The sequence below is a fragment of the Pocillopora verrucosa genome, chromosome 13 (assembly GCF_036669915.1).
Source record: "Pocillopora verrucosa isolate sample1 chromosome 13, ASM3666991v2, whole genome shotgun sequence".
NCBI classification, from domain to species: Eukaryota; Metazoa; Cnidaria; class Anthozoa; order Scleractinia; family Pocilloporidae; genus Pocillopora; species Pocillopora verrucosa.
The window spans coordinates 11498391-11522581 of NC_089324.1; the positions used below are offsets into that span (position 1 = coordinate 11498391).

The 24191-nt window shown below is 36.8% G+C and overlaps 2 protein-coding genes across 2 annotated transcripts; one reads left to right on the forward strand and one right to left on the reverse strand.

The window, feature by feature from the left end:
• Positions 1–44: 44 nt before the first annotated feature.
• On the reverse strand, positions 45–13122 carry LOC131799025 (solute carrier family 35 member F5-like). Its single transcript, XM_059116690.2, is given in 16 exon segments — positions 45–864; positions 867–925; positions 1564–1712; positions 2233–2323; positions 3691–3853; positions 4244–4317; positions 5052–5147; positions 5888–5975; positions 6477–6558; positions 7355–7470; positions 7917–7967; positions 8625–8712; positions 10748–10834; positions 11616–11756; positions 12673–12968; positions 13059–13122. Coding segments are annotated over 15 exon segments (1485 nt in total). The 5' UTR covers positions 12844–12968; positions 13059–13122; the 3' UTR covers positions 45–835.
• Positions 13123–15162: 2040 nt separating this feature from the next.
• LOC131799041 (stonin-2) lies at positions 15163–23104 on the forward strand. The gene is given in 3 exon segments (XM_066160259.1): positions 15163–16048; positions 16051–18530; positions 19835–23104. Coding segments are annotated over 2 exon segments (3225 nt in total). The 5' UTR covers positions 15163–15264; the 3' UTR covers positions 18492–18530; positions 19835–23104.
• Positions 23105–24191: the final 1087 nt, after the last annotated feature.

Consider the following 24191-nt stretch of genomic DNA (forward strand, 5'->3'; position numbering starts at 1 on the left):
CTGAGCCAAGTGGAGCCTATAATATATTTTTCAAGTACAGCTGGTTTCACAAAGGATAGATTTATTACAAACCAAGAGAGGATCCTTCTTGGTGTACATAAATTCCTGAATTTCACAAGTTGCGTACGGCAAGACACTTGTTTCGCATAAAAATATTTTACCTGAGGTTACAGATTCTTAATTCTCGCCAAGGTGTTAATTAAATAATGATACGATTTGAAATTAACTTAGATTCATACTTACGTAATCTATGCAAAAATAGGGTCAAACTTTGTCTAAAAAAATTTTGATGAGCCAAACTCGTTCCCAAGTTCCCTCCTGTCGTTTCAAAGAGGAGCACTTTGGAAACGAGTTACATATAAATAATTTATGTAAAATTCTTAAGATATTGAAAATTTTTGTAATTTTGTGTTAATAAATTTGACATGTAAAAAGCCACTAACATTACAATTATCATTATCCCAAGTTTCTGTCACTAACTCAAGAATTATTAAATTTGTGAATAGCTAAGAAGCATATCAACAATTTACTTCAAATGCAAATGAATACTGATTTTCGGGGGATAATTGGACTATCACTATGCACATGCTCAATGTTCCGTCTAACTCGCCCCTAGTCGTCCCCAAAATGCCTTTCGGCACTTGGGTGAGACAAAAAGGGTGACAAGAAATGGGAAGAAACTTCTTCCTCTTTCGTTTTCTCCCTATCAATCACACTTCGTGCTCTTATCCTGCCCGTGTAGCCTTCTTTGAGAAGGACTGGGGATGAGTCAGATGTCGGAAATAGGAGCAGGGAAGGGGGCCTAGGAGGAGGGAATGTTCCCTTTCAAAGCTCTTTAGGTCTCTAAGTCATCCCCTCTGTTGTGGTCTCTTCTCCATGAACAGAAGCGTTTCTCAAGCTCTCTGTTTGCTCTGCATCCAATCTCCTGGAGATGAAAAGCATAAAAACATTAAAATTATATTTAACTTTGCACTGTCTCTCGATCCTTGTCCAAGGCAAAGACTAACAAAGTGCCTTTGTCCTCTCCTTCACCTTGGTGCCAGTGAAAGTTCTAGATCTTCCCCTATCCACAACTCCTCATTCCACTTCAACGAATGATTGTTCAGATAACGTCAGAAAACAGCGCGTTTATGAGTTAATGAGTATTCTCAAACTAATAATCATTCCCACCCCCACCTCAAGGAAAAAAATCCCGCCAAGAAACTCTCACGCTTGCTTTCTTAACACATGCAGATTTTCTTTAGAAACCGATTTTAGCAGGACGAGTGCAAAAATGAGTGAAGATTCAACAGAAAAAGATATTAATAAAAGCCTTTGACATTGACCACTTAAATAGGATGCCCTCGTTATGGCATTTCAAACTGAACCCAAATAGCGGTAGCAAGAGCCAAGAAAAGAACTCTCAACTTTTTTATCAGGATCTGTATACTTCCCGCCCCCTGGAACCAGAGAGAGGCGAGCAGAGACATGGAAACGAACTTACTTAGGTCCCTCCTGATTTGGGGCTGTTTGCGACCCACCACTAATTGAGTTAGCTGGTAATCTATTTATTATTCAACACACCCAATAACAAGCTGCCTCTGGCTATTGGCGAGTTTCTTCACTCCAATCCAGATTGGGTCCCAATCTCCGTAATGGGTTAAAAAGCTCACAGCGAAAAATGACAAAAAAACCGGTATAGTGCCCAAAAAGAACATCCATGAGAAATGGACCTGCAAAATCGAATGAAATCAATATTTCAACCATGGACGCGGGAGAAGTTCGCAAAATGATTTTTACCACAGATAGTAAACTGCTACTGAAGAAGATACGTATGAAAATTCAGCTCAGCGGTCACACGTTAGGCATGCGCAAGGGATCAATTCTGACAGCCTGCGCACCAATTTCCCGCGCAAAATTTGTAAGAAAAACATAACAGCTGCTCTCTCGCAAATAAGCGTAAGAAAATTAAAAACGTTGATTAAAATCTGTAAAAGGAAACAAAATTAGGGAAAAGGAAAACTGAAGAGTTCTGGATCAAAAAGCTTATACGATTACAGTTATCCTGTTGAATCAACATCCTGTTTTGAGCTTTAACAGAAAAGCTATACTCTTGTTAGTGGCTCGTGTGGTTGTTTGTAACTCGTGCGAGACTATTGGTTCTGACAGCCTGCAAGCACGTCACCTGGTCATTACAACGTTCGCACGTGCGCTGATGTCAGACCACTGAGTTGAAAATTCAAATTCACCTACTCTCTTCATGAACACGTCAACGATCATGGTCAGTGGTAAGATCAAAACCAAAGAAAGTGTAGCTGTTAATGATGACGTCAAGTAACAGCCCCTAAAATATAGATTACAAAATGCACTTGTCAGATCGCTAAATATAATGAAATTTAAGTGTTTGTTTCACTTGATCTCAAGTTCCTCTCCTTCAAAGAAAATGGAAAATCAAGGTATGGTTCGAAAGGAGAAGCGCTGAAGTATAAGGTACAAATCAAAATAACTACACAACCACAAAGAAACATGACAAACTCATGATACGGTATGGCACTGTGTGACATGCTAAGAGATACACATGACTCATATCACATCAAATTTAATGACATGACATGACGTAACAGGTTATGACATCTTACCCAAAATGACACAAAACAGGATGTCACTTGAAATGGGGCGACATGACTTTAAGTAGTGTTATATGACTTTACATGAGATTACAGGAGACAAATAAAAATGATCCAAAGGAATGTGACTTAAATGACATGATATGAAACCTGAAATGGCATGAGGTAAGACAGTCCATGACGTTACATGTCTTGACATCTAACTTGAAATGACACAAGACACAATGTGATTCAAAATGAGGTGACATGATGTAATGACATGTTACATGACTTGACATGACATGAAATATGAGAAAATGGTATGATGGGATACAACTTCAGTCACATGAGATTAGACCAGACATAGTGTGAGATAAGAAAGTCAACATTGTGACATATCTTACTTGAAATGACACAAGATGCCATGTGACTTGAAATGAGGTGACATGTCATAAGTATAGGAAATCGTATGAACCTGCTCGTGCATTTCGTGATTTATGGGCACGAGTGATGTTTTGAAAGTTCTCAAAATTGCACGAGCCATAGGCGAGTGCAATTTGAGAACTTTCAAAACATCACGAAATGCACGAGCAGGTTCATACGATTTTTTATTTATTATATTCTCGATTTTTTTATAATTTGGTGTTCAAATTTGGTGCTTCCCCGGTGTTTCCATGGCAACTTCTCCGTATTGCACTCTATAACCTCTATTGCACTCTATAACCTATTTATGCATTCATCATTGACCAATCAGAAACGCGATATTTTGTTGAGTATATAATAATGTTATGTAACACAACTTAACACGAGATGAAGTGAAACATGAGAAAATGATACCATGGTATATGACTTTGGTGACATGTGAGGAGTTTAGACTTACATGACATAAGACAGTCAATACTGTGACTTGTCATGACATCTTAAAATAACACAAGACATGACATGACTTGAGATTGCGTGACATGATGCAATTTTCTGTTATGTGACTCAATGTGAGAGGACATGAAACATAAGAAAATTATATGAAAGTAAATGGCTTTGGTGATGTGACATAAGACCTGACAGGGCATGAGATAAAACAGTCAATGAAAAAGAGAAGATTTACCAAAGCCACAAGGCTTCTGACAGAACTGTTCCAATGAGGGCATTCAAAGTAATATAGCCCCAAACAGTTGGCTCTGGAGGAAGCTTAAATTGCTCAACTTTCCAATAGTTGAGGATGAAAAATCCAGGCCACAGAAGAATGAAATTAAACAATCCAACGAGACCTGAAAGAGAGTCGTACAGTTGGCTTGTCAAAGCAATTTTTAATTGAGCGTTGAATGTACTCTGTGATTGCATTGGTTTTACTTTACTTTACCTTGTAATTGCTCCAGAATAATTAGGCCACTCAATCAACCAATCAGATGTAACACTAACACTAATCATGACATGGTTGCCCATGTTTTCCTTTATGTTAAGCAGTTAATCATTTTCAGTCTGAGTTGTCTTTGGCTCTTAATGGTATTTTCCTTTTCTCTAATTGGCTGTTGTGATAATTTTGATTTTAGTTTTAAAACTTTTGATCAAAAAGCACTCTATCCAAACTAACACATATTTACAGAAAAACTATGACAGCATTTTACTTAAAACAAACCTATAAAAAATTCTTCTCTTACCAAAGAACATGGGAATGTCCATCTGCTTCTGATTGGGAACCTTATGTTTTATCATTGTTAAATAACAAGCATACCTGAAAAGAAGAAAAAATAACTGACTGTGTAACAAAGTAATTAGAGAGATAAGTACAAGCAACTGATGCTAAGGACAGTTGAGACTTTTTAGATTTCATTAGATTTAGTCTCTTTATCTATTTTTCTGTCCATGTGCTGAACCCACAGATCTTCCAGCATGTTTGAATGTCTTACTGTTGGCCTATCTGTATGTCACTCATCCTTTTATGCTGGTCAGCCTGTTTACATTCTGCATGATTGTTTATGTGTGTGTGTATTTTTTTTTTAAAATTGGTCTGCCTGTTACAATTCTGCATGATTTTATGTGTGTTTATTTTCAAATTGGGCTGCCTAATGACAATCTGCATGATTACCTAGGTATGTGCATATTTTCATGTTGGTTTTCCTGTTAATAATCTGGGTGTGTGATTATCTGTGCATTAGCCTTTAGGCAGTATCTTATCGGCGCTGCTTCATCACGAGCATCTTACTGTCTGATACCTGCCAGAATCCTATTGTAATAGAAGCTATTTGTATGTTTATGTACTAAACCTCAGCCACACTTACAAGAATGCACTGGCCAAGGCCCATAATGCTCCAACATCTGACAGCATCTTGCTGTCTGATACCAGCCAGAACAATCATGGACCTCTTACCAGCAAGCACAGTGGGCCACTGTGATTATAGTGGAATTTGCAGGAAGTATGATAGAAGCTATTTGTATGTTTGTGTACTAAATCTCAGCCACACTTACAAGAATGCACTGGCCAAGGCCCATAATGCTCCAACACTGATTCCATCCCCTTTTTTTCTAGAGTCTGCTAGTGTAACCAGCACAATACCAGTAACACTAGAACCAAAAAAAATTAGAGCTCTGTTATTATGACTTTCCGTTACTTACTATAGAGGTAACAGATGAACCAGTCTGAATCAAGCCCCCAAAGGGAAACAAAAAATTATTTGAGCTGGGGGGGGGGGGGGGTGTTTCAAATAATTAGGATTGGTATTAAATTGTTCATGATTAGTAGCGAATCATGTTTTTACAATTCTTGCAAATCGACAGTCATTTTTGTAAACTTAGTTTGTTTTATAGGAATTTTTTGACAGGAACATTAAGTTTGGGAAGTTTAGCAAAATGTGTTACCCTTTATTAAACATTATCCTGTTTGATTCATTTGCAATTTCTAATTGGGATATATTCATCAGCTATGTTCTGATACTTTGATGTTTATTGCCCAATGTTTTTTTACTGAAGTTGCAGTTCTAAAGCTAGAACAAATTTGAGCAAAGGGAAAGTAAAATTAGTTAAAGTTAGGCAAGCTATGGTTAGCTGATAGTAAATGACTGAAAAGATGGGGTCAAATCCAAGGGAAATCACATTTTGTTGGAGTTGGCAGGGAGTTTGAGCCAACAGAGCTTGAGTTAGACGAATCCTATTGTAAAGTTACAGAACTGACTAGAAGGAAGTTACCACAATAATTTCATTTGAAATAACCCCCTTATCAAACATGCAATGGAAAATAATTCTCTTAATTAGGGACAACATCAAGAAAGATCAAAAATTTTTGAAAGATCAAAATTCAAACTTACCTCATTAGAACAGCAACAAGCTTTGTCACTGAAAATTTGTCAGAAGTTGAACTCTGGAATATAGATGCTAAAATGAGTGTAAAGAGTCCTGTCATAAAGAGAAAAAATAGCAAGTACTGACTTTGTTCAGCAGTGACTAAGCATGGGTATGATAAGTGTTATGTTTCCAGCAGAAACAATAAAAGGTCTTTTTCTTCTCTATCACTTGCACTATATACCTTTGTTACAAATCAACCTGATGGTTATTTGGCATGGGGTTTCCTGATAATGAAAATGGTTTTGAATTTCTTTTTACAGTCCTTACTACAACCTTAAGACTTATGGAAAAGGTAAATGTACTTGCCTGAGTTTCTTTAGTTAATTACTCTCTAAAATGGCAGCAAAACCCATAGTAATTTGAAGATAGAGTTATAAAATTCCCATTTTTTCAGCTTCTTTTGAATTAGCCAAAACAATGAGCAAGACTGAAAAATGGAGTTAAAATTTAGGGTGGTTCCTTTTTCTTATCACCCTTTGTGATTAAAGGCCTGAGTTAAAATGATTTATAACTGGGAAAGTAAGACTGCACAAACTTAAAGGTTTCTTTTACCTGATGAAGAGGACAAAATATTGACAGCAGCTGGTGATGTGTTGGAAATGGCCACCTGGTAACTGCAGTTAGCACTGAACCACTGGATGGAAAAATTTACTTGAAATTAATTAGCAAAAATAGTAAGCAATCAATGGTATGAAGTCTTAATTAAGCACTCAAGAGTTTCATTATGAGCTAAGCATGAAGCACATTGATTGACTGCCAGCTGCTCTTTAAATTTCAACCAAAAGAATAACACAAAAGTGACTATCTTCCCCGAAATAAGATATATTTGACCTTATAGCTGTTCGTAGTTTTTTTTTTTTTTTTTAACAAGTTGAAGGATTGTGTACTTTCCTTGGAAAAGATGATTCAACTGTTGATTGATGCATCATATCATTACTCAATTATTTAAAGAAATCATCTCATTTTGGTAACAAAAGCATGAAGGTTTCTGCTCCAAAAAAAACCCAAAAGAATCACTATCACTGAAATATTTCAAAATTTTCTGGGGTAGCACAGCTCAGGATTATGGTACCTAAAGGGGGGGGAGGTGAGGGGAGCAAGGCTCTTCGAGCAATATATGAAGTATGGTCAAATGCCACATCCAAAATATCCACCCCTGCTCTGACTTCTGACTCAATATTAAGATTAAAATTTATTGGTCATGGGTGTAATACAGAGCAAAAATCCCCTACAAGGAATCAAGCCCAAGTCATTTAGATTCCCTGTCTCAATGCTTCAGCACTGAACTACAGATAACTCAGTCAGTCTATGATGAGCTACCGGCTATCACCACATTCATTTGAAAGGAAAGGAAAAGAAAGGGCAGTTTCTTTGTCAACCTCCAATTTGAAATCATCTTGCACTTATGAAAAAGTTTTTTTTTTACTAACCAAAAAGCAAAAGATTAAAGCCACTTTAGCCACTTTCCTAAGAGGCAACTTATGGCTTGGTAATTGTGAAGCCTGATATGGCCGTCGTGCACTCCAGGCCTGTTCCCCAACATGGTCTACAGGGTACAAAAAAAAACTATTGTTAATTGAACAACATGGTTGTGACTTTTTTGTGTTGCTCTGTACATCACTTTTACAACATCAGTTTCTCAGAGGCACTCTGAAATAATAATAATAATAATAATAATAATAATAAAATAACAAAGAAAATCACCTTATATCCTATATTTCCAATACCGAATAATTTATAAGAAAAATATCTCCCACTATTATTAATAATGTTTAAACCTTTTGAGTGACTAGCATCCAATTTCTCCCTAGAGCAATACTGCTCAATCATTCATTAAGATCACGAGGATAAAGCAAACGATTGCTGACCTAAGAAGCTTTGATTGTTAAACAAATCCTCCTTTCCAGCACCTCAGGAAATGTTGGTTGAACAGCATGAAGAATATGGAGACTGACATTGCAGTGTAAAACATTAAACACTTGTACCATTTACCTGCTAACCGACGCACCTCTCTCACACTGTTGAAGGTTACTTTTCTAGGCTCTGAATATAAAAAGGAATTTATGCCACAGAGTGAAGAAAACTTCAGTCATTGAATGTAATTCATGCACCAATTAATCCCCCCCCCTCCCCTGCCCAAGAGACCCATAGGCATTTGACCATTGCAATGCCTGGGGGTGGGGAATTTGAACCTTGCCTGGCTTGGGTGGGGAATTTTAACAAGTGTCAAGTCTTTCAAGCAGAATACAAGTGTTATATCTTGAAATATGGAGGTGTTTCAGGAAAATACCGGTAGTTCACTTTAGTGAGCAAATGGCTCAGAGGAAAGGTCTACAAGGTCTAGGTTAAAACTTGGTTAGTGTGTGGAAAGTCACAGTCAATCATTTTGCCTTTTACGTAAAGCTCTTTGAACAAATAAAACAGCCATTGGGTATGTTTGGCAAAACTCCCAGCACAATGTACGTTCCATTTAAGGGGAATAACCTCATCTGGGGTAAAAAATAATAGATATTGTTATATAATTATGTGAATTTAGTTTAACCTCTTCTAAGGGAAAGATATCTTGTCATGATTTATGTTCAAATTCTCCAAATGAACACTAAAAGAAATAACATAAAGTTAGGAACTCCAGGAGAACAAATTTGCTAACAGATAAAAGACACATCTAATCTTACTGATGTCAAATTGAGCATCACCTACTTGAAATTATTTCATATGAATTACTAGAAACCATATCAACTCCGCTGGTGCGCTCATCATCTGTCATTTGCTCAAAAGTTGGCTCGTTCTGTACATTGAAAATAAAAGCAATCATTGAAAAATTCTTGTCTTGAAGAAATTTGTTGATACTACTGACAGTAACTAGTATTACTAATAATAGAAGTAACTGCAACAACAGTTGACTAAATGCTTTTCAACTAGCCATGAGATAACAGCTTGGAGACTTGATTTGGTAGTTCTAAACAACCACAAGTAGACATGCAAAGTAATTGACATTGCAGTATGTAGTGACATAGGAGTTAGGGTCCTTCTTTTTGTGGTTGAAGTGCGTTACATGACAATAATGATAATGAAATGGGTTTGGGAGGAGGAAAAGGTTAAGTGAAAGCCAGAATTTTATGAAAGGAATAACACCTTCAGTTGAAGGTGATTTAGGTAAGTGAACTAAGGAAACTTGTTATTTCAAGACATTTACAGAATATACCTGAGAACCTTGGCCAGAAAATTGTTAGCTGGTGCTGTGAATGAATGTAATGGGTAGTGATGATGATGATGATGATATTGACAATAAGAACGAGAACAAATACCAACAATTGTTGTGACTGAACATTGACAATTTGTTCAGTTTTTACACTTTTTATCTTCTTTGTACGCATTGCGTGCCATCACTTTGGTGAGATTAAGGTTATATGATTTATGCAACCTCCTGGTTGAGAAATGTACAAAATAAATGGTTAAGTTTTGGAGAACAGTCCTTATTTTTGTGGTTGAAGTGTTTTACATGACAATAATGATGATGAAAATGATAGAAATGATAATAATGATAATAATCATAATAATGATGAAGACAAAGACAAGGACGATCATTATGATAATGATGATGACAATGACACAGACAATGACTGTTCTGGTCCATTAGTTTTGTCCCTAAGTAGAGGTTAAGATTCTTGAAGACAAGGCTGTCTCCAGCAGCTTAACTGCCATTTATTTTAGCAAATTTTCAAGATGAGACAAAAAGCATAACATAACAAGATGGACATGTGAGCAATACTTGTGCCTCTGCCATTAATTATTCATTGAGATCAACAGACTAAGGAGTTTTATGTTAAACAGTGATGGCTACAAAACAACTTAAATGAGAAAACAACGCCTTAAAGAAGCAAGCTGAAGAAATTACAAAAGAGTTGTCTACTTTGAGAGAAGGAATCAAGATAGCCAACAATGAGTTAACACATTCAAAGTCTTGAAGATCATCTGAAGAGACCTTTCAAGCAGACTCAAGAGATCTGCAATTTTACACTCTGATAGTTATGACGCATTGTGTAAGTTTTATAAGGATGCATCCAACAAACTGTAGATGATTGAAAAGAAGTTGCTAACTATCAAAGATAAATAAGCAATTATTTATTATCTATTTGTTACTATTAATAGTAATCTACTATTATCTATTATTATCTATTTGCCTTCTTTCTTTAGAAAAGAAAGCAAATAGGTTTAATTTATTATAAAAATATTAAGCTTCTAACTAAGGAATAATTATTATTCCTTAGTTAGAAGCTTAATATTTTTATAATAAATTAAACCTATTTGTCTTCTTTTCTATGTATTGATCTTCTTCAATTCCTTTCTTTTGTATGTAATGATCTTGTCCTCTCCTTATGTATTAATTTTTCCCATATTTATTATTTTACATTGTATATACATAAACTCTACAACGTCCAGATTACAGGTGTAGCTATGCTATTTGTACAGTTACTTCTCTTTCATCAGTTAATTTTCATTACTTAATAAAAAATGTTGAATAAACAAATGTTGAGGTGAAACAAGAATGTGTACACACCACCAGCACATGACACAACTAACTAAAGTTTCCCTGCACACTTGATTAGTACTGACAGGAACTCCAGACAGAATGATGACAATGATGATAATAATGATAATGATGCTAATAATGATTAACAGAAAAGAAAATAGTGACAAAAATAATGGCAATAACTAATTTACTAGCATGATAGTCTGGATGAGGGTAGTTGTGAGAAAATTGTCTATAGTTGGAATGAGAACAATTAAATTAATTTAATCAATTTAAAAACAATCATCACCATGTGTGGTTCGGGAGCCGGTGATGAGTCAGAAGAGCCTAAAAGTGATGAGCTTTCTCCAGTTTGGCTCACATCTGATCCTGATACCTAATTACAAAAACAAACAAGCAAGTAAATAAACATGACAAAGGGTAAAGCTACTGTAAAATCCAAGGGTAAATAGAATATGTATACCTTTTCTGACCCTAAACAAACATAAGAGCACAACCATAAACGTAATGATTTGAAATAGACCACTTACAAGTAAGAATCATGATTTTTTAATAAACTCTGAATTATTTTTTTCTGAAGCATCTCAGTGGGCTGGAAACTTAAATCCTTAAATCTGATTGGCTAACCCCATGCTTGTGAGAGACTCAGTGTTTTATAAAATATGGAACATGGTCCAGAATGTTTTTAAAGCAAAGCTTTCAGGTTAAAGAAAAATTGAACTAGCGGAAAAAGAAAAGGAGTAAGATGCCTGTCTAGGTTGGTATGTATGGGAAAACAACTGTGCCCTTGGTCTTGAGAACAGTCCGAGGACTTTGGCAGGGTTCCCCCCCCCATCACCGTCCTAATCATTGTTCTCCTCTTAGCCCTATCTCCTACTCATTCTTTTTTTTCCCACATTCCTCTTTACCCCACCTGTGACTGGAGAGCTACCCTTGGTAGTGTAAACAACCTGAGGACTTGGACTTGGACAGGGTTTATTGAGTCCATCTTTATCCCATCTGTGACTGGAAAGCATCTTAACAGACTATACTTAGCATGTCAATACTTTTTCTTCTAAATTCTTGCCTTGATTAAGTGACAACCATACCCAAATACAAGTATTTTGAGTCAAGAAGTACATCCCTAGTATCCCTGGTAGATACATATCTTAACTTACATTAGTTGTGTCATTACAGTTTTTACAATGTATTCTCCAAGGCTCATAAAAAAGGAATCCAGTGAGATAGACCATAAAAGATGACGTCTTGACATATGTGGTGAAAAAGGGCTTGTTAAATCCTTCACTTTTGAAGATAAACTATAATCAAATGAAATTCTCATTATTATTAGAAGCTTAAATCTGTAATCAAGCCATGCAACTTTTTCAGCCTGAGCTTATCCTAGTTACATAGCATGAAGAGACTGAGAATAAGACTACCCCTCCCCCCCTCAGATGGCATATGGGATTCCAGTCTATAACAAGGTTACCCCCAGCATTTCATCAGGCTTCTTTGACAATTCAACGGTACCCATTTATACTCCTGGGTGAAGAGCTAAGAGGCACAATGGAAGTAAATTGTTTGGCCCAAGAACACAACACAATAACTTGGCCAGGTCTTGCACCCTGAACTCTCAACCTGGAGTCCAGGGTACCAACCATTACACCACCACATTTCCTACATTATGAGTAAAAACAATGGGAAATTTTAATATTGTTTCCAGGTAACTCATGTTGAATATGTATTGTTTCATCATAGAAGAGTGATTTGATGATTAGGTGCAAACCAGTCTTTCGCCTTATACAAACACATCAAGCCAACATTTTGCCTTGAAAACTAGAAAAGGGTGAAGTCTGGATAATCCTTGTAAGTAATATGCAATTAAGAGAAACTACAACATAAAACAGAAGTAAGAGTCAGGCTTCATATTTCAGTTGGCATTGTTGCCCAGCTAGAATCAGAGAGGCCAAGTTCAAAAACCCTCCCAAACCTGAACTTTTCAGGTTTCTTATCAAGACTTTTTTTGTTTCAGTTCACCTAAGAGGATCAGTTTGTTCTTTGTACATCAACCACAGGTAGGAATACGATTCGTTTCACTCCATTGGGAAAATTTTATTATGCTGTTGAAGACTGTAAAAAGTCATTCTCTCTACGTATCTTCCACCCCTTTCCCTATTCCCCCATGCTTAAAGATTGGTGCATTCTGTTAAATGTAAAGTGAGAAATTTTACTTACATCAGTCAACTCTGCTGAGCCGACCCAAATCACATCCACAATAAGCAAAACGATCACTCCCCAAATCAAACGGCGTTTACGTCGTACTCCTTCCTCTTGTGATAGGATAAAATGGCATAAAGACCTTCCACAACTCCGTAAATAGCTACAACAGAGACAGTTCGAACCCATCTGAAATTCGAAAATGTCCTAATATCCCTCGATGACCCTGCGATTCACGATTGTGATGCGAACTAGCAGGCTTCTTCAACTTCGATTTCCCAAGTGATTCCTTGAAAGAGCCCTGACCTTTTTTTCTACATGATAACAAAAAAAAATTCTCAAGTCATGAATTACAAAAAAATATATAAAAAAACGACTCCTCGATTATATCTAAAAATACGTACAACGAAAAATATAGCAAGACTACCCTCATCGGTTTTCGGGTTACTCTGTTATGGTATCATTACGTCAAACACACTAGATGATGCTTACACTCACAATTTACTTCTCCCTCAACTTAACGCTGACCTGATTGTTTGCTAACGTAGGGCTCAAATTGACTGCTCTCCAGTCTCCAGCGGAGGTGAGTGCGAGGCATGAGTGGAAAACCAGCGCGTGTCGCGTGTAATATACGACTTCTGTTTTAGAGACTGATCTGCCTAAAGAAGACATTAGACTAAGCGTAGATGATGAAAAAAGGTAAAGAAAATGATTCCTAACGGATAGAGAGAATAATGATACATCTGACGTCCTGTGGACCATCGTGAGTGAGGGTGACACCGACATAACGCGCGCGGGCCAGGTTCGAGATAATTAAAAGAAACAGTCATAGTAATCTGGGCGAAACCGATGAAAATTATTTTAAAAAAGTAACAAATATTAATGCAGGAAATGCAGAAACTGAAAAAGAACACTCTTAAGATGAAAAGGAAGGCGAAAAAAAAACTTGTATTCAGTTAGATTTCTCTCCCCACTGCGAAAGAACTGGCTTCACATATCTTTTTGTTATCATAATAATTTTATTCAGTAAGCCAAACAATAAGTGCAACACAAAAGGAAAACGTGTTCGCGATGAAACGCCGAACTCTTGAAACCAAAATAAAAAAAAAACGCAGCAACGAGTTTAGAGAATTTATATCTTGATCAGATACAAAGAAAAGACTTGGGAAACATCTGCAGATTTTGTTTTCACCATTCATTTCAGCAGGTGTTTATTGTCAACCTTTAAAAATTACCGTTAGCGATGCTTCTTGAATTATTGAAGAAAGTTAGGGATAGTAAGCGATTTTAATGCTGGCATGACTTTTATGACAAGTTTTTTCTTTTTTTTAACTTATCTTCTTTTTTAGAGGAAAGTTTAGTTTTGATGCGATGACTATTTTTCTTATCTCCCACTTCAAGCGACATTTCACTACCGGTTGTCAAAAAATCTAGAGTGTTCTTTGTTTTTTCTAGCTTCCTGATTTGAGTAATTTTTATGATAAATATATTTTCAATTTGAGTCGATTGCTCCCAAAGACAAGTCCATCAATATGACCTAAACAGCGAAATAGAAAACCATTTTTTTAAAATTTTTTCATTAGTTTAAGTCACCTTTGTTTGAAAGAAAGAAATCATATTTACCACCCAGCTTTTCTCGATTTCATGTTAGAAATATATTTTGAATTGATAAAAGATGCTAATGAACTAATTTATTTTATGATCCATGATCATTGAAGGAGATGTATCATCTGCATCAGGAAAATCGTGCTAAATGATGTGTTGCTAAATTCTCTCCAGTTCTTGCGATATGCCTTGATTTCAGGGTATTAACAATCAGAATACACCACACTGTAAATTCGAAGTTAAGCGCCTAATTGTCTGTGTTACCAAAAGTTTCTACGAGCTTTCGGCACATTACATTAATACAAAGTCATGAATTTCACTGCCCCACAGACCGCAATCTGATTTGAGTGGATCAAGATTAATTGCCCTATCGTACAACAAATGGAATTAATTGACAGGTCATCAGCGGTATCGTTGAAGCAATGAAACAGTTTAGGATCATGTGATTATCTTTGTGACATTTTCTCCTCGAAACCGCTAAAAAAAAGAGAGAAAAAAAAACTCATGAAGCCATTTTGTTGTGAGTTATGAATAGAATAAGTTTCCATAGATGCTACAGGAAAAATGAGTAGCATCACGGAGATTTCCCTTTGCCTTTGAGCGGAGCTCCGATGAAGCTCCTCTCCCAGATAGGGATGGTTCTTGAAGGGTTACTAAAAGTATTTGTCTATTTAAGTTTTCCTTTCTTCTTTAAAAAGTCACTTCGACCTTGACTCAAAACAAATAAAAAGGAGTAAAGCTACAATTAAAGGTTCTAAGTATATTCGAGACTGCGGAAAACTGGAATAAAAAAAAAGAGCAAGAATATTGTGTTCAAGTGCGGTCCCCAGCTAGACTCTCAGGGAGTGGGGAGGGGAAACAATTTTTTTTTTTGAATGCCTCGATATCATGCTCCTAACAAGTTCGCGCTTTCCACGCACTTCCTTGGTTGTTTTTCTTCTGGATGGTTGATGTTGAATCTTAAATGATAAGCTGATGTTGATGTTTGCTATGTAGCGTGACACAATGGACGAAAACAGTGGGGCTCCGCCTGAATCAGTAAACCGCGCTTCATGGGAGAATTTCGAGGGAGAGAATGGCAAGATTAACAACCATATTTGTCACGATATTTCCTCTGGTGTGAAGGAAGAAAATCTTTCTGACAACAGTGCATTAATTAGCGATCCTAAAGCTCTCAGACAACCCGGTAATTCTTCACTTAATGGTGAGAAGAGCCTCACAGGAACTGACTTTAAGGAGAATTTAGATGAGAAATCACAACATTTGGAGACATCGCCTAGCGCGATAGAACAATTTAATCTTGAACCTGTAGTTGATTCCTCGAATCGTCTGGAAACGAGCGATCAGGGATTAGATAACGCGTTAGGTAATCGCGAATCTTCTCTAATATCGAATACAGGTGAACTGTCTACCGAAAAAAATTTCATTCAATCAAACGATTTATCGGAGCGCTCGGCAGATGGTATTGTGCTGAACGGAGAAAGCGAATCACGCTTTTCAGCTGTCGACGAACCGCTTGCCGGAGAAAAGGTTATTTCTTCAGCAAAATGGACCACCTTTGAGGATAGTCGTGATAAAGAATTGCACACAGATGGAGTTGAAAGCAAATCTGAAGAGTTATCGATCGACGAAAAACAGAAAAACTCGAATATAAACACACCCAGGACAACCCCGAACATGGCGGCTTTTGATTCCCAAGCCGCAGTAACCACAAATATTATCTCCAATTTGCCTACCGTAACCGACCCTGGTACCTTTGAGGTTCACTCTGCATCATTTAATCATAAAAAAATGGAGAAGGTTTAGCTTCGAATTTGAATTCTTTATCTACGAGCGCTATGCGATCAGCTGTTCCTATTGTCAACCAAGCTTCACCTAACGACAATGGCGCCCTTCCCTTGTCTTCAGGCAGTTCACAGGAGCCCCGACCCAGCGATACCTCAATCACAAACCATCTAAAAGGAACTGAATGGGTCAGTTTTGGTGAGGAAGGGAATTCCAAAGAAAACCAGGCGGGCAAAACAAGTGTAAGTGGGAACGAACATGGTAACTTAGAAACGGCGAAGCGTCCTGTTGAAAACGATCTTCGGAAAGGCGATTTAGCTGTTAATGACACAAAACATACATCAACCTCTACCGTTTTACGAGTAGAAAAGGAGTCGAATGGAAAAAGTTCAGACCAAACGGCTTCAGTAATTCCTCCCGTGTCGTTTACCTCGGCCGAATTGGATTTACTTGCGAGTAAATCGTGGATACAGTTCGATGAGTCTAGCAACAGTAAGTCAGTGCTGCAATCGAACTCAAGCGTTGTTCAAACATCGTCCGCTTCTCACTCGTGGGTCACGTTTGGTGATTCCAACATCCCGGTAGGTCAGAATTTAGACCCTTTAGAGTTGGATGTTAGTAGTAAGAGCCAATTCAGTCTTTCAACATCGAGAAGCCCAAATCCATTCACAACGCTACCTCCTTCATCAACAACCAATCCTTTCAAGCCTGCTACGCCAAGTAATTCAAATCCATTCCAGGCTGATGCTACCGCTGTTGTTTCTTCAAGCCCTTATTCTATATCAGGTCAAGGTCCAATTTCTTCTTCAACACCTCTTACTGGTGTGAAAAAAATGTTGGTCGCTGAGGGTAGTCTACAAGAGGCTGGTTTACCACCCACAGCTGATTTGAACATTCCCCATGGTGTGTGTCCTCTCAGTAACTCAACACCAGTTGACAACAACCAGGCAGTGGTTGCTCAAGATCAAGTTGATGTAAGATCTAAAGTACCAGTTAGTAAAACTCAGCAGCCTGCCCAAGTTTGTGAAGAGCCACTGCACGAGGAGAGGTCATTGACCACAAGTGGCTCATGGTCTATGCTTCTCCGCTTCCCTGACAAGAAACGGAAAATTGGATCTCGTGAGTGGAAGCCAGTGGTTATAAAGTTAGAGGGTACCACCTTACAGATTTTTGAGGAGTATGAATTATCAGCACCCTTCAGAGAGATTCCTCTACAAGCATATTTTGTGTTCACGACACCAAAGTTGCAGTCCTTTGAACATGGAGCTAAAGTTCATGCAGTTAAGTTAGAGTATGTTAAGTACTCAGAAACTAGAAGCCTACGTCATCGTGGCACTGTTGAACATGTGGCACAAGGAACACCCATCATTAAAGTGGCATCTCCAAGTCACAAAGTCATCAGAGAACTTCTTGAATCTTTCAACAACTCTCTTCGTCTTCTTCCATCTTACAGAGACAGAGGAATAACATACCGTCATGATGAAGTGTTTGTTGATATTGAAGATGTCACAAATGTTCTATCATCTGGTGATGGTACCATTCTAAAGAAGAATTCAAAAGTTTTAGTCAAGTTTCGTGCTTTTCTTACAGGTGATCCTGAATGTCAGTTAGTTCTAAATGATATTGTTCTAAGAGAACGAGAGGAAGCTCGTCTACAATCCGAGGAAAAACCTCAGAGGGTTCATCATTGGGTGAAACTGCGTCGTTGTGATTTTCATAAGTGTGTCAATGTCACAACTTTTGAACAATCACATGCTATTACATTTCATCCATTAGATGCATGTACTTTTGAGCTCATGCGATTTCCAGTTGACCATCACAAGCCTTTACCTCTTCTGTTAAAGACTGTGTTGAATGTCCATAGTGAGCAAAGAGTTGAACTCAAAGTAGAAATCCAAGTGTGTCAGGAAGCAAAGATGGCGAAGTACATTCGAAACAATGTGATTTTTAGATTTCCCATTCCAGAAACTTGGGTACCTCTTTTTAGAACAACAAAGGCGTTTAGAGGCGAGAAGTCCATCAAATCCAGTAAGGGGAACCGAGCTGCAGGAATTAAGAGCAGACTGAGGAATTCTAAGTGTTCCATTGCTGTGTCACTTGGCAAAGCAAAGTATGAACCAGAATATGCATCTGTGGTGTGGAGAATTGATCAACTACCTTTCATCCACAGCAGAATTCCAGCGGATGCACCACAAACACTCACGTGTGTTCTAGATCTGCCTCCTGGAATGGAATACCCAGAAAACTTCAAACCCACTGCAGAGCTTGAGTATGATGTGGCCTATGTACTAGTTTCGGATACCACAGTGATTGCTGTTAAAGTATCCAATCAGAACATTCCTGACAAATGGGTCTGCTACAGGGCACTGTACCACTATGAGGTCAACATTGACATTTCCAGACCAGCCTCTGGTCCAGTCAGAGATGTCGGGTGTACACAGCAGTAGGAGGAAGCAGGACAAGAGTACTGTTCTCAGTTATATTTGGTATGTACTGACTTCCATGTTGGAAATTTTTTTTTATTGCATGCAGTACTCTGATGGTCCTGGTAAGAGTAGTTCTGAAAGTGACTGTTGTCGGTAACATTAGTTACTGCAACCTAAACTGTTATGACCATCTAAGTCAAATTAATTTGCTTATATCTTTGTCACTTGAATCTGGTGATGCAGAGGTGGCAGAGCACTTTGAAGTGTTGAGGGGCTTGGCCTGTATACCAAGCCAAGTACATACCCCTACTCAAATTTTCCCAAAAAGATATACTGATTTTCACTTCTTGAACATGTGCCAGAGCTATTCAAAGGAAATTAGTCCTACCACATTCAATTTGGTCAAGCATGATCCTGATGAAATGATTTGGAAAGAGTACAAGACTGAATATTTTTCAAACAAATTTTATGCTGTGCCAAAAATATCACAGGGGACTGAAACATGGGGGCAGAGGGAGGGCTGAGGCCCCCCTAAATCTAGGCTTGGGGGGGATGTTGTCCCCCTTCCCCTTTCTTTCTGCTCTGGCGCTATGGAACGAATTCCTTTCAGGCTGTTGAAATGGCATTTACAGACATGGGTATCAGTCTTTCAAAGGATTTCCCTTACCTGGGCCATTAAACTTTGCAATTGGTTACCTCTCCTGGACTCAAACCATTCACCCTCTTCACTTCAGGGTGTGATCGAAAATGAATTTCTCCTTACAATATCCATACATTTTTGTGCATTAAGGCAATTTGAGAATTAAAAAAGGGGATTTCATTTGATTTTGCATCAAATTGTTTGATCCAATAGGGCAAGAAATGTTTGGTGAAGGGTGAAGAATGGATTGGGTGTGAAAAGGTTGACTGGTTAGGGAAAGTGTGGAATCTTGAATTTTTGGCATAGAACAAAAAAAAAATTTGCAAATTCATCTCTGAAAAATGAAACATATGGTAAAGAGGTTCTTTTTCAAGCTGCAGCAAGTACTTAGTGCATTGCTGGTTGTTGTTGTTTTTTTATTTTTTTATTTTAAGGCGGCTAAATTGATGCAGCTTACTATGCCAAACTGCTTTATTTAGGAGGTCAGAGAATTTTTCTTTTAATGCAAGTGACTGAAAACCTTAATTTATAAAGGCCAAGTGACTTTACCAATGATTGTAAGTCTTAAAGATGAAAATAATTGTTTTGGAAAAACCTAGAGAAAAGTCTTCAATTTTGGTTACTTAGAGCTGTGTTTCATCTGCCCTAAGCAGCCAGAGTTGATAGGTTTTACATTATTTACATTGTGCTATTTGGGTTTAAACTATTAACTTTGCATTGACAGAACACCCAGTATTGAGCGGAATCTACCAAGAGTCTTGGGAATGTCAGCTTAAAATAGGTTTCACTGTCCCTTTTTTGAATTGTTGATCACAATTCCATCTTTGTGCTTAGAGACAGAAACAGTCTCCATTAGAAATGCACTTGGATTTGTCGCCTAAAGTGCACTTTGCTGAAGTACAAATGTTTTCTTTGCATCTTCAATTAGATTTTGAGATGTTGTTTTGAGGCAAGGTGAACAATTTGCATGGTTTGAAAGTTACTGTCATAATTTAATTGATTTTTTCAACTTTTTTTTTTTCAATCAAATGAATGGTCTCAAGTCAAGTGCTAAAAATTGCATGTGGTATTGCATTCCAATTTTTTTCATTCATTGCATTCCAATTTTTCAGGCTAGAATATCAAAAATTTGTTGCTTAGAACTTGTGGCTTGTAAACTTGCTTGTGAGTAATTAATAAGAAAAAACAGAGTGTGGTATCACCTTCAACAATAAATTTTAAGGTGCTAAAGCAGTACAGGGATGAACTTTGCTTTCTGATGTTTTTGGAATTCTTTTTCTTTTTTACTAGTTTCTATTATTTATAAGAAATTTAAGTCAGCGCAAAGACTATCACACCAGAGAGAATATTTTATCACAGCTTTTCATTTTAGCGATCTCATACCATCCCTTACTTTTAATTTGTTTCATTTATTATTAACCTTTTAAAGTATAGCACAGAGTAATTGTTGTCAAGTTGTAACAATACAGCATCATTTGAGAACTGAATTTTATATTTTTTAATGGAATAAGGAGTTTTTTATGTGTACTACAGTGCTTCTGAAGGGAAGTTATAACTTTTATTTGAAATGTTTTTGGTGAAAGTTTTACTATTTTCAAGTTAGAGTAAAAATTACTCCCTCAGTGTGATGACCTACTTGGAAAACAGGAAAAAAAAAACCTTAAGTGTTATTTCTGTGGCACTTGAAATATTGGCAGTTAGTTTGAATGTACACCTCAAGTGTTTGGAGCAATCCTTTTAAATGTGTTATCTTCCAGAATACCATAGGCTGTAACAAGAAGTACAACAGCAGGTAAATTTTATGGGTTAAAACCTGAAAAGGAGAATACTGTACTTGGTTCAATCTATGATTTGAATTCACATTTTTTTTTATTGTTTTTTGTGATGGTCAATATATGGAACATTAAGAATGCTTAAGAATTTGAATATCAATAGAATATTAGCCAAACTCTAAGTTCTCAAAATCAATAACACCTTGACAAGTCAAAGTATTTAATTTCATTCCTTTTTAAGGTTCATAAAAGAAGATTTTATCAAACAGACCATTTCAGAAAAGACCCAAGCCTCTGTTTCAAGGTGAGGCTTGTTGCATAACCTTTGTTGGGATAATGACCTTTTATTGTTAGGCAAATTTAAGTCGTTTTCACAATGAAGGCTTTGCACAGGGCTCATTTTCAAATGAGGGCTCTTGAAGCTCAGAAATGGCCTGTTTTTTAAAAACAGTTGTGCACAGGGCCATTGTTTTTTTTAGCAAGAGGGAAATTGTCTCTGACAATTACTTCTTACAAACTCTTTTTTTACAAGACTGCTATTAAGCCCAAATTTAAGTGACAATAAATCATATAGTTTCCTAGCCGTCAACCCTTTTATTCTTGGGTGTGACTAATGAGTATTTTCTGAGTACAATATCCATACATTATCAAGCAGAAAGGTGATGTGAAAAAAAAAAATATTGTAACTGGAAGATTTGGTTGGATTTAATATCAAATTTGTGAGACATTTGTGGGAGACAGTAAGGAGAATTGATTTTGGATCGGGGGGGTGGCAAAGGGGTTATATCATAGAATTGGATTCAATTTAAGCACCATTGAAGATTGCCTATCATTTAAAATAAATTAAAACCTTGAAGTAATGATTTACTTGGGTAAAGGGATACCACTGAGGTACAAATAAATAAAAAAGGATCTAGGATGTCCAAGAATGGCAAGGATTGATTAAGATTACACACAGAAATCTTGTGAAATTCGGGCTGAAATTTTCAAGGGAGACAAATAGTGATGCAGCCATTTGCATCGTATCTTTAGCAAAGAGAGAGTTTTGCTTCAGACTGTTATGTAAACAATAACTGCAGCAAAGATTCTCCTACAGTTTGTTAATGAGTGTAAGTCACATTATGACTTTACTTGACTGTTATCTTCATATTGAAGACAGACATATCTTAGAGTTATTGGGAATTGTAACATGTTATTCAATCATGAACTGGGTAAATGTTTTTGGTTTTGGAATCTGAGGTTTCTTAACCTTTCATGGAAATAATAGCAGAATGGTGTTAAATCTTTTTTATTACTGTATGCAAAGCCAATCAAAGAGACCTACATTGTCATAACTGAAAAATGATTGCTTTTGCAATGATTGCTTCTGAAGTATTAGAGTTAAAGTATAAGTAACTTAAAATAGATAAAACACCATGGGTAGCTCTTAACCCTTTGATTCCAATGAGTGATCAAGACAGAATTTCTCCTTATTATATCTCTTCAATATCATGCAGACAAGTGATGAGAATAGAGAAAAATATCAATTATAAGATTACTAATTGAACTGATGCCAAATTCTCCAAACTTGCATGATGAGAATCATTTAGCAGACAGTAAGGAGAATTACTAATGAGTTCTTGGGAGTTTAAGGGTTAAAGGCCAGTTTTATCCTTCACAGGAATTTTTAACACTTCACTTGTTTAAGTGGATAAAGATATTCTTTTATATGTCATCTTTATTCATATTTTTTGGGGTTAGAGTGTCAAAAATTGTTATAATTTCCGGTACTCTATGAACAGTTTCAGTATCTCATTGTTCATTCTCCCCTCTAGCTGCTACAAACTTTCCTGTAAATGAGTAACCAGAATTTGGTCTTATATTAAGATAAGAACTTCTACCTGATAATTTTAAGTATTCTCATTACCTGTTTGACGGGTAATGCATGGTTATTTTAAGGAGAAATTACTTTTAAATCACTCCTGCGAGTCAAAGGCTTAAGTTTAGAGGTGGGAAATGGTAGTGTGTTACACATGTGAGGGGTTTTGTGTGTAGCTAGCTGTTAGTAGTAAATAGTAATGTCATTGTAACTAAACATAGCGCAACATTCATTATATTCTACGTACTGTAAAGGATTGTGTGAGCTTCACAGACTTTACACAGAAAATGCATATTGTACTCTATATATTAAGTATTCATTAGAAAATGTACTACACACTACGAATAAATAGCATGAAATGAAACATGCGATACCTGTTTGGTTTTCTGGTACCATTTCCCATTCCCTCGCCTGTGTGAAAAACTGGAATTATTTGTTTTTTAAGCAGGAGAAGTATGACATGCATCGAAAACTTCAACATCCCGCACACCCAGGGGCAACCCCTCCCTCCCTCCCAGTGATAAGAACTTTTGCTAATTTGCACATTCAAATTCCCTTCCCCATGGGGCAAAAATTATGTTTAAATGCCTCACCAATTTTTTTTTTTTAAAGGTGAAATCAGCACTGTGACTGGTAAAATTTCCGCACAGCCCCATACTACATTATGCATTCAGTTCTTGGATAGAGAAAACAACGACAAAACAATACATTGCCCTTGGGAAAACAGATTTGTTTTACAATGGTATGGGGCTGTGCTGAAATTTACCTTCCTTTCCTCCTAAAATTTCCACGGCCCGTTGTTTTCGAAAATTTGGGTAAATTTCCGCACAGCCCCATACCATTGTAAAACAAATCTGTTTTCCTAAGGGTAATGTATTGTTTTGTCGTTGTTTTCTCTATCCAAGAACTGAATGCATAATGTAGTATGGGGCTGTGCGGAAATTTTACCGGAAAGGAGTGAAGGAGTCAGTCATTAAGGGAAACGCAGTAGGCAATAGGACAGTCGAAAGACATTTAGAAATTAATTCTTAAAGAAGAAATGTCAGCTGGTGACTTCGAGGCTTTAATAGTGGAGCTCTTAGCAGACAAGGTTTTGTTATTGAAATAAAGGTGCTGTAAAGCAATGATATAACATAGTGTGATTTAAATAAACATCGACGTAAATTGAGACGATAAATCGACGCGATTTTTTTTTAATCTCCTAAAAAAAGAGCATCGTTAATTTTATACATATAATAAGTTATTTACCTTAGACACCTTCATATAATTATATAGATGTAGCACTCGTATTCCGATAGAAAGACTTTTCACTCCTCGTTCAAATTCCCCACCAGCCAGGCCGGCTTCAAATTTATAAAATCTAAAAAAAAGTAATCAAAAGTTGAGAGATTTTAATGAGATATTTTGTCTGTGAAATGCTAGGTCCAGGTAAGCAATTTTTAAGGATGTTT